Genomic DNA, 11,621 nt, shown 5'->3' with positions numbered 1-11,621 from the left:
TCCCACAAGGATGATGATTTGCTGCAGGTCTGTTGTGTTACCGTATCTACCCAGCACCTTTTTTAGTTTTTAGTTTAAGACCCTCCCTCCCTTTGAGCTGTACGCCAAATAGCCAACATGTTCAGCTTTTTGAGGTGAAATCAGTAGCACTTAAAAACACTGGGTTTTAAAAGAAGTCATGAATGCACCACACTTTTTTTTTTTACATGAAAGTACAATAAACAATATAAATCGTATTAGTAATATCAACCCACAGACTAGCTGGGGACCATGATACAGTCACAGGGCTCAGCTTAGGAACCACCAATGCACAGGTAGAGTGTAGGCATAAAAACCTTCATAAAAATGTAAGTCAGAGCCAACAAGTTTTTGGGGTGGAAGAAAAGCAGATTCTCTTTATGTAACACGCATTATGTCATATAGAAAATGGAGGAGGGAAGCGTGGCAGGTGCCTTGTTAAGACCAAAATATTAGCTGCTGATTAGCACCCAGGGGTTCGCAAGACCTAACTAGACAGAGCCCTGAGCAACTCGACCTAACTCAGCACTGACCCTGTTTTAAAGAAGAAGCCAACCTAGAGACCTCTTGAAGTCCCTTCCTAGAGGAAATATTTCTCAGATGAGTCAGGGAAACAGAAGATGATAGAGAAAAAGCAAAATAAGTTTAACAAGTAATTTAACAAGTAATCAAACACCAGTGATTTTATCAAACCGAATGAAAGCCACCTTTATTTGAATCTTTCTTTCAGTCAGTGCAGTACAAGAACAGACACAGTAGGCAGCGGAATATTACACACAAGGTGAGGCTGTACCTGAGTTCTAGGACTTTCAAGAATGTTTTTTCCCCTTTTTTACAAAGCATCCCAAACCGTACAATACATCAATGTTTTTCAAAGGCAGGTTTTTTTTTTTATTATTATTATGCAACTGTTTCCTCTTCTTCAATTTGAGGTAGAGATGCACACATTTCCCATCAGCATTTAAAAAAAACAAAGCACTAAACCCCTCCCCACTCTACTCCAAACACAAAAGGAATGCATAAGAACATGTCAGTTTTCCCCATTGCTAATTGCTCAGATAAACTGGAAATCATGTCACAGCCTTTATGTTTGGTCTTTAAAAGCTGGCCTGTTTAATTCCATGAAGAAATCCTGAAGAGATGAGAGCTGACATCACGGAGGGGCATCTTCTAAGGCAACACTTGCAGAAGGAGACCCCTCTGCCTCAGAAGCAGGACTATGAGGCAGAGGAAGAGAAGCATCTGTTTCCAAGCCGTGCTGCTTTTCCAGATCGCAGTTTGTGTCGGAATTTCCTCTGTCACTCGCCTCTCCCTCCGACTCTTCAGCTAGCTTGTCTTGAACCTGATCACAGTTCGTGTCAGAATTTCCTTTGTCACTCACCTCTCCCTCTGACTCTTCGGCTAGTTTGTCTGGGGCCTGAGCTGATTCATCTGAATCTTCCTTTTCATGCAGAAAGCTACAAATCGTATTAGGCCTGCTGTAGGAAAAGTCTCTGTCCTTGATCTGTAACCACTCCACACCATCTGATGCGAAGAAGGAAAACTGGTATTAGTGACTAAAGGAGTGAAGTCCTAACAGCACTCGTTCTTAGCTTAAGTCTGTTGTTTATTAACCCTGAGCCAGACAAACATTTAAGTTTGCAGTTCCACTCCCCCTTCAACAGATTTTTAGGCAGTACACACAGCCAAATCACAAGATGTTTTGGTTACTTTGTATGCACATTATTAAACTTCCTTCAGGGTATAGAAACAAAGTATTTTGCAGTAGGTATCAGTGTTGCTCCCGTGGGAAATAAATAGGCCTTTTAACTAAGCAGCACATTCTCTAGTTAATGTCACTTCAAAAATAATAGTTTCAGTGTTGGTATTTCCTACTTAATGACACAGAGAGGAAGAATGCATGGTGTTGATAAGAACGCTGATCTCTGCTTAGATTCTAGATAACATTTCATATTATATCTCCCATGAGCGATGTCCCACTGACTGTCTCTCATTTAACATTATATGGCTTTGTATTCCTAAAATGTGAAGCAGCAACACTGACTAGAGTGAAAAGCAGCAACTAAAAGCAGGAGGATGCTGCTAATTAACATTATTCTATGTAGTGGATACCCAGTACCTGAATATGCAGGAGCACAGAATTTTGTATAAAAAAATCCACAGAAGTAAAGCAAACATATGAGCACTGAGTTCTGCCTACAAAATTAAAAAAATGTTTTCTCCGCTATGTATATCCCTGAAAGTAAGTTAAATTCAGGTACAATTAACTGTAAATTCGCTAAGAACAATTTAGTTTTGGTACATAAAACATGGAGCTTCTTGCTACAGATATGGTGGATTTTCAACTACTACACAGACTCAAGAAGTTGAAATAAAAAAAAATCAGTGAAGAACAATTCAATGCAAAGATATTGCCTCAGATTTCAAAACTGGTGCCAAAACTAATTTTATCAGAGTAAGAGCACAGAGGCACTAACCAACATTCTCTTCTCCTTCCTTCTTCTCTGTCAGAAGCGTCCGTGTCATATTCAACTTCTTCATCGTATGGCACTTGTACTTGAGCTGTACTTTCTGGTTGCCTTCTGCATCTACTATGAAAAGAGGAGAAAAAAAAAACAATACCCAAAGCCCAATCATTATAGTGAATTCCACTATCAGCTGAAACAAGCCGAAATTATTTTGAATTTCAGAGGCTGCCACAGCAGACAGGACATCAGATCGTAACAATTACCATGTTCTGTGTTTTCTTCAAAAACCACGCAGGTTCCCAAGGCATCTGTGGAAAACAAAGTGAGACAGCCTTAGAGACTAACTTTCGGCAGCCAGAGATGCTGCACCCACTGGCACAGCTCTGGGAATGTTTCTCATTTCCAGCCTCATCCAAATGCCCTGCATCTGGTAACCACTGCCAACTCAGAAACAGACAGGAGCACCACAGACACTGAATGTCACTACAAGTCACTACAAGAGAGATTTTCAGATCGTTTTCTTCCCAATTTTGTCACCATAGGGCAAACAGGAAAGCCACAGACTGCACAGCACAAGTCCTGCTTGTATATGAGACAGTAAGCATTAGGGGGCACTCTAGGGCATTTTATATTCGGGTTTTCTTTCAGAAATACAGCTGGTACACCCCAGAGTCAGCTTCCAGGCACACCTTCCAATAACTAAACATGAGTGCATGGCTAATTTAGCTGGTGCTGCTCTGTGTAGTATTATTCAGGCACCATCCAGAACTTCAGTGCTTAAGGGTCCCACATTTTCCATTTGCAGTGAAATTAACTGATATTAAGAAAGTTCTTTGGGTTACGTGAAAAGGAGATTGTTTTTTTTCCCTACCTTCGTATTCCCCTGCAAAGACGTATCTGTCCACTTGTAAAATGGGCCTCTCTGTCTCTATTCCCTACAAGAAGATGGAAAAAAATGCATTAAACGTCACGTGTCTGCTAGTCCAGGCACATTTCTTACTCAAGGATGAGAAGACAGATATAGCAGAATCTAGATTAAATTAATTCCTTGAAAAGATAAATGCAGGTTAAAAACAACAACAAAACAACATCAGGTAGCAACGAGAAAAAATAAGTACTCCATCACATTACACATATGAAATAAAAAGTTTCTTTTGGTATTAGCGAAAAGCAGTTGATTCCAGACCGTAAACCTTTCCCAAACTATCAGCTTCATGTGGAGAAAAGCGCATCTTTAAAACAAGATTTATGCAAACGAATTAGAGAATTCAGCAGAGCCTATTATTTTACACAAGCCAGCAGATTCCTGGAAGATGAAGAGATACAATTAAATTAATATTTATTAGTTTCTATAAAACGTAGTAAGAGCAGTTTTAATCATTAAATTGGCCCTGAATCCTCCCGCAATGTTAGACACAGGGGTAGAAGGGCGAGGGGGTGAGTTTTCTTTCCGTTTTTGTGGGAGGCTTAAACAGTGCCAATAACTGTTACAAATGGTACAGCCAATCTTTCTCTAGAATCAGTGTACTGCTGAAATACAACAAAATAGACAACATTTAGGACAGTTTTTTCAGGCTATCACCATACATGCTATTTTAAGTATATTAAATGCAAGGAAACAGCCAGATAATACTGGTCTATTTACCATAGACTTAAGACTGAGTTATCCTTTACATTTACAGCACTGGATCATATCAGGTAGTATCTACAAGAAAACATTGTAAGTACAGCACAACACAGACAGATGTAGTCTTTGCCTCTAAGCTGGGTCTAAGTTTCTTTAAGAAATGTGCTTAACATTTGTTTTTGTTTTTAAATGTGTAAAATACATTATTTAATACTCAACTAGGAGCTTAAAAGCAGAGGGAATAATAGTCTGAGTTTATTATTACCTCTGAAAATATTTCTTTATATTTGTGTAGTATTATTTTCATCAACAACATGCCACTCCTGATACTGAGAGACCACAACCGGCAACCGAACACAGTCCAGACAGTGCATGCAATTCTCTATCAAAGACTTGATGCAAATTTTATCAGCTTTAACGAATCTGGAAACATCCCCACTCCCTTGCTCACACGTGTACTCACTTACCCCTTTCCTATTGTGCTGTAATCACTCACCAAAATCTTGCATTTGTTCTCACATTTTTCTAAGAAGTCTGAATCGATAATTCCTGACAGCTCCACCATGACCAGCTGCTCCTATAAGATAAGTTTATAACACGCATTTTTAATTGATGCATCTGAACTCCTGAAAATATATGAAAATGAAGACCTTCAGAATGAACAGACCCCCAAAACAACTTATTCTGCACTGCCTACATTTTCCAAAGGTTAAGTATTTACCTAGATATTATAGTGAGGGGTTAAGTGAAGGAAATGTTGCATGGAATGACTGCTTTTAACTCTTTACAACGTGCTGTCTTGAAACCAATGACTATTTGCAACTCCTTAACATTTGGGTGAGGAAAATTCAAAAAGAAAACAAGAAAATAAGAACTCTTAAATATTTTTATTGAAGGGCTAAGCTTTCAAGAACCATTACCGAGTGAGTAAATGTCAACACGCGAGGAGGGAAGGAAGGCCGCCACCTCCCTCAGCACAGCCTGGGCAGCCCCTCAGGGGGACGCCATCCCCGCAGCCCGCTCCTCCTCACATCAGCCCCGCAGGGAGCCACAACACCACACCCCTTCTCCTAACACATCCCCGGGGGAAGGTGAAGCCCAGGCGGGCGCGCTGACCGACCTCCACCTCCTCTTCGTCCTCCTCTTTCCTCTCGCCCCCCTCCACTCCCTCTACCGCCGCCATGTCGGTCCCGCTCCCTCCACTCCCCTCAGCGCGCACCACGTGAGCGCGCCGCCGCCATCTTAGGGGGCGAGCGGGCCCGCCTCCCGCCGCCCCCAGCAGGAGGCGGGCGCCGGGGCGGCCCTTAAATGGCGGCGCGGCACCAGCGGCCCCCTGGCGGCGGGGGGGTTGTGTGGGTCGGGGTACTGAAGGGTTGCTGAAAAATAAAAATAAGGTTTTGAGTGACTAATTTCATGCTCTGCCACTAAAAGGAGATAAATAGATGCTTAGCTCGTTGAGCACTCAGCATAAGATGAGTATGTGCGCAGTGAGCCCAGCCTTTTAATGGCTCTTAACTGTTTTCTATTTACTGTATTTGGGAGTTAAGTTTTTGCACCAGGTCTTTATGTCTTCAGATAAAATCAGTGCAATTCTAAAAAAAAAAAAAAAAATCTGCTCAAATAAACCAGAACAAACACCCTATTCTGAATACACATTTAAAAATCATCACAGCCAACAGAGCTTCTATAACATTTCATTAATACCACTGCCTTCCTTTCACTCAAGGGACTTTCTAAAAGTGATGAAAGCCCTTACGAGAAGGTAAATGTGGGCCAGATCAGCCTGTGTAAATCACAGACTGGCATGAAGTGCTAACAAAGGAGCCAGTACATTTCTTTGCTTTTATTACCAGCCTCGGTGCCATCTCGGTCTTCTGAGCCAGGGTGTGTGGTTGGGAAATTTTTGGTGCATTAGTGCTAAATTTATTTTAAAAGAGGCTCTAGCTCATTGTCAGGCTAAACTTGCCATGGGCATCAGTGATTTGCCTTGGTCTATCTTATTCTGGCAAGCACATTTCAACAATTTCTCTCTTAAATGAGTTGGATGAAAATGATGCTGTAAGGATCCTCGCAGTCTGCCAGAGAGATTGAACTGCTTGATGAGATAAATACGGAAATATATGTTTTGAGGATCCAGGGTTTGGATTTCTGAGGCCTCAGCTAGCAGTCCTGTCAGTACTTGAAGGCATTTATGTGTGCATGCTGCAAGAGGCAAGTACCTAGGTGGTACATAGGTCAAGCTGAGTCAGTGACAACCAAATGGTAAATTTAAACAATCATGTTTGAGATCTACATCTCTAATGTGTATGCACTAGTTTCTGTGGGTTTACTTGCAATTTAAGCATGTTAATGCATATTTTAGTTTGAGCTGTTTAAGTTTGCACGCCTTAGCTGTGGGAGATCATAGATTAGAGACTTGGACTTCCTTTTTTAGCAAATAAACATTATCACAGTTAAATTACTTTACAGGAAATAAGCAAAAGTTCACCAAAACACGTAATGAATAAATCTGGCTTTCTACTTTCTCTTGTTTTTCCATTTTCTTTTGATTTTTATCTTCATGCTTGGAATTCCTTCCCAATCCTTAGCAGAAAGCAATTGCCCTTTCTTCACTCCCTCCTAAACACTTACTTTCTTTGTGAGGCCCTGGCTGTAGTTTGTCTGAGTAAAAAGTTAAATGTTCTCTAAAAACACAGGATGAGAGGGAGTCTTTTTTTTTTTTTTTTTTTTTTTTGAGTTTTATCTGTCTGTTTAGATGGTGAGTGCCTGTGGTCAAAAACCTTTTGTATTTTGTATTGAAAACAGACAGAACTTAGTAGTTCAAAATGATAATAGATGACACCTTTAGGTACACGTGTATGTGTATATATATATACATGTAGTCTCTGTATCTGCACTGTTTGCAGAATTGTCTGCTTCAGGAGAAGAGCATTGTAGTTTCTAGGCTTATTTTAAATCAGAAATGTAACTGAAATTGAAGATGTGACAAGACCTGATTGCCTGTGAGTATCAGTATGGACTCCTCAGTAAAATACTTCTGTGTGAAATGGCTAAACACAGTGCTGTGAGGTGCAAAGAGACACAGAAGAAGGCTTGTGAGAGACTAGTGTGTATTTCTGGCTGTAGACCTTGGACAGGAGGTCAGGGTTGCAAAACATAAATCAGCTGTGGGACAAAAGTAATTTGCTGGCAGTATTACAGAGAATGATTTTAATTTTCTTAAAGCTACATTGGTGAGCCTCTTTGTTTATGAATTTGCAAGCCAAACCTTCTGATAGGTGTCACCAAAAAAAGTCTGCCAGACTCCTTTGTGTCAGTCTTTGCCTTTCTGGAAAGCCCCTTAAAGATCATGTAAAGAAATCCTAGCAACCCTGTTAGACAAAGCACAGCCAGGGAGAAGTAGTAAAGTGAAGGGGGTGTTTTATTTCCACAGTGTTTATTCTATTCAGTATGTCTCATCAAAGACTGCAGAGTGAGATGTAGCATAGTAGGAGGCAGGGAAGAAGCTGAGTGAGGGAGTCCTTTCTATTCCAAGTCCTTAATTTAGGTGCTCTCACTCCAGTTGTCTTGGAGTCAGCATACCAAGAGCCTGGTAGGAGGAGGGAGAAGAGGGGTTGGGAGGGATTCGTGGGCACAACTGATCCTACAATGTTTTGTTGGGCTCCTGCTTTTTCTCTTATCTGGAATCAGATTCCAGCGTTTATTCGTAGCCCCTTAAAAGTTATAACCAGTTCAGCAGCTAAGATAGTGCACTGTGATAGTGCACGTTTCCCAGTGTTCAAATGGAAGCTGCTGTGTTTCAGTTTGTGCCCTTTCCCTCTTGTTCTGTCACCATTGAAAAAGCCTGGCTCCATCTTTGCACTCTCCCTTCAGGTGTTTATGGTGAGATCCCCTTGAGCCTCCTCTTCTCCAGGCTGAACAGCCCCAGCTCTCTCAGCCTCTCCTCAAAGAGGAGAGTGGGCTGTCCCACTTCCCCCTGAATTTTGTGTCATCAGCAAACTTGCTGAGTGCGCACTCTGCGCCCATCATCCAGATCATTAATGAAGATGTTAATCAGGATCATCTGGTATTGACCCCCAGGGGACACTGCTAGTTGGCAGCCTCCAAGCAGACTTTGTGCCACTGATCGCTATTCTCTGAGCCTGCCTGTTCGGGCAGTTTTCAGTCTCTCTCTCCTTCTGCTCATCTCTCCATGGGGGGCAGTATTGAATGCCTTCCTCCAGTCGATGTAGACAAGATCTACTACTCTCCCTCATCTACCAAAATCAGTCATTTCATCACAGAAGCTTATGGTGTTGGTCAGGCATGAATTCTCCTTGGTGAATCCATGCTGACTACCACTGGTGATCTCCTTCATGTGCCTGGAAGCAGTGACTAGATGCTCCCTCACCTTGCCAGGGATGAAGGTGGGGCTGACTGGCCTGCGGTTCCTTGGTCCTCCTTCTCGCCCTTTTTGAAGGTAGGAGTGACATTTGCTCCCTGCCAGTCTTAAGGCACTTCTCCCAGTCACCATGAGCAATCAAAGATGACTGGGAGTGGCCTTGCAATGACATCTGTCTGCCTGCTCCCTCAGCACTCGTGGGTGCATCTCATCAGAGCCCACAGACTCGTGTACTTATATTTTCCCTAAATATTCCCTGCTCCAATCCTCTTCTACCAAGGGTACATCTTCCTTTTCCTAACCTTTCCCCTGGGTCTCTAGGACCTTGAATTTCTGAAGGCAGGTCTTGCTAATACAAATAGAGAAGAAGATGTTCAGTACCTCAGTCTTTTCCCTGCCTTGTGTAAGGCATGTCCCCTGACTTGCTCAGCAATGGGCCCACGTTTTCCTTCGTTTTCCTTTTGTCACCTATGTGCTTACAGAAGCACTTGTTGCCTTTTACATTCCTGACCAGATTCAATTCCATTTGAGCTCTAGCTTGCTTAACTTGGACAGTGTCTCTGTATCCCTCCCATGTTAAACATCCTTGCTTCATGCTCTGTATGCTTCCTTTTTGTGTTCAAGTCTGGCTGGAGGAATTCAGGCCTACTGCCTGAATTCCTACTTGTTGGGGTGGATCACTCTTGGGCTTGGAGGAGGTGACCCTTAAATATAAACCAGCTTTCTGCCCTCCAGGGCCTTATCCCATGGGACGCCACCGAGCAGATCCTTTGAGGCCAAAAATGGCTCATTTTGTCTCGTTGCCTTTTCCTCATGGGAAAAGGACTCAGCTGTTAAAAGCAATGAACACTTCCTCCTCTTTATGAATATATAAATATATAAATATAAATATATAAATATATTTATTATGAATATATAAAGAGGAGGAAGACATCTTTCAGTCTGTGAGTGATGGGGCAGGAGGAGAGTGGCACTGCAGAGCTCAGGATTGCTGCAGTGACCTGCAGGTAGTCCTAGAGCTGGGATCCCTCCCAGTAAAACTCAGCAGCTGGTCATCTTTTGAAGCAACTGGTGACAAATGGAGAGTGAATGATGTTTACTTGTCATCCAGCTGACTCAGAAGACAGTGGCTTTCTATGGAAGTGACTTGTTAATTGATGAAATGTTAATGTTTGGAATCTTTTACATGACCTCAGACTATTTGGCATCAGTTATTGGAGATACATAAACAGAAGTTGTTACACCTGTTGGGCTGAAAGCAGTTGAACACCCTGGACTTCAGAGGTCACTGGGAATAGTCATTATTTTGCAGGGCCAGGCTCTTATGGCCTCAGCTGGCTTCTCTGTATTTGTTTGAAAATGCTTAAAGCAAACTGATATAAAAGGCACTTGGCATTTTTTTCCCATACAATTTATGTAAAAGCAGATTATGTTCCATATTTATTTACTGATTTTGATCAGTGCTTCCAGGGCTTAGTTTTATGAAAGTGAAATATTTTTATTGAATTGTGTTTTGTTTTCGTTATACGTGAACACTGCTTTGCCTGTTAGTGAAGTGCTTTTAAAAACATTTTTTTTTCCACACCTCAAGAACTGCCAAAGTGGTTTGCAGCTCAGGAAATAAAAAGTACTTATTAGTCAATCTGCATCAGAAACATCAGAGTCTTAATTAGGTAGGCTTTTATTAAGGTGTAACTTGGCAGCAATTTGGAATTCCTGGTAGTTTTGTGCTTTTGTAGGTATGTCCAGTGACCTACAGAAAGTGTTTCTCAGCCAGTATAAAAAGTAAGAATTGTATTACTGAAGCCTGGGGGAGAGTAAATGGTATATGAATCTGTTTTTCTTACTATGATATTACAACAAGGTGTTAGAATGTTGCTTTTTAAACGTTAGTTCATACTTTGTGGGTAGATTCATTAAGATACCTGTGTGTGCATCTCTGTAAGTACTAAAAATCCATTGCCCTATAAGCACCAAAATAACCCAAATCCAGAGCAGAATAGGAAAAGGATAATTCAATACCATGCATGTTAGGCATTTAATGGTGGGAGGATAACCACTGAAACACGCCACTGTATAAAACATGTAGGGATGGTAGAAACAGGCTTTGGCACTGCTGAAGAATGTTCAGTCAAATCAGAGTTAAAATACATCTTTAAAAACAATTTATATACAAGTGCTGTGGATTGAAATTCTGTTCCTAAGCAGAAAAAGCATCTTACTGGGACTGTAATACCTAGATGGTGCCAATCACTTCCAGATACGGAAAATCAAGCATTATAAAAAAAAAAAAAGAAAATGAAAAAGAAAATACTGTCTAAGGACTCTTGAGTATTTTAGGTCAATGTCATGTTGATTGGGATGATGAGGCTAAAATTCTTGGTGCCATAAATTTTAGGCTTCTAGTGAAGGAACCCACAGGATAGAAACTAACTCTGGGCTTGGTTCTTGATCACCGTTGTGTGTGATCAGCTTCAGAGTGCTTTTATGGAAAGAGCCCTTCTGAAATATTGGTCTGAGTGTCCCTAAGAACAACTTGCTCTTGCACCACAATGAAGATTTATTTGCATTAATGAGTGCTGCCGACTGTGACTATCAAAAGAAATTAAGCTGCCTTGTAATAAGAAGTTGTTCTTAGGGATTGACTAATGGTTAAAAGGTGGGAAACAAAAGGTAGGAGTAAACAGTCTGTTTTCAAAATGAAGAGATCGTTCATGGAGTTCTGTGGGAATTTGTACTCTTAAACATATTCCTAAATTACTTAACAAAAAGAAAAAGAAAGTGGTGGAAAGTAAGGTACTGAAGTTGGATGATAACTCAGTATTTTGGGGGTTGTACAAATGAAAGCCTGCTGTAAAGACCTGCACATGAGTGCCTAGATGATAAAATGGCAGGTGAATTTCAGCCATTCTCTGTTTAGGAAGTCTTGAGCCAAAAGTTTCTGAGGGTTGAGGACTGAGACTGACAAGGTGAAATACCTTTGTGTGCTGCTCCTTAAGTATTTGGTTCAGAATGACAAACAAAACAGATCACAGACCTGTGAGACTCCTTTCCTAAAATTGTAAATGGACTCAACAGGAGCCTGGACAAGTACAAGAGGGATCCACTGGGGACTGCAAATAAGCAA

General features: G+C 41.3%; 1 protein-coding gene across 4 annotated transcripts; it reads right to left on the bottom strand.

Annotated features, from left to right (window-relative positions):
- Positions 1-700: 700 nt before the first annotated feature.
- GTF3C6 (general transcription factor IIIC subunit 6) lies at positions 701-5,315 on the bottom strand. 4 transcript variants are annotated; one of them, XM_032184686.1, is made up of 6 exons: positions 5,234-5,315; positions 4,610-4,690; positions 3,358-3,421; positions 2,750-2,794; positions 2,496-2,609; positions 701-1,542 (listed from the first exon to the last, which is right to left on the bottom strand). In XM_032184686.1, exons 1-6 carry the CDS (start codon positions 5,294-5,296, stop codon positions 1,172-1,174), a joined length of 738 nt encoding a protein of 245 aa, XP_032040577.1. In that variant the 5' UTR covers positions 5,297-5,315; the 3' UTR covers positions 701-1,171. The 4 variants fall into 4 exon arrangements, with proteins under 4 accessions (XP_032040577.1, XP_032040578.1, XP_032040579.1 ...); XM_032184687.1 differs by having other exon boundaries at positions 2,496-2,606; XM_032184688.1 differs by lacking the exon at positions 5,234-5,315 and adding an exon at positions 4,132-4,191 and having other exon boundaries at positions 4,581-4,676.
- Between the last annotated feature and the right edge of the window lie 6,306 nt (positions 5,316-11,621).

The sequence above is a fragment of the Aythya fuligula genome, chromosome 3 (assembly GCF_009819795.1).
Source record: "Aythya fuligula isolate bAytFul2 chromosome 3, bAytFul2.pri, whole genome shotgun sequence".
NCBI lineage: Eukaryota > Metazoa > Chordata > Aves > Anseriformes > Anatidae > Aythya > Aythya fuligula.
Note: the sequence above shows the minus strand (reverse complement) of the source record. Positions and strands in the feature narration are given on the sequence as shown.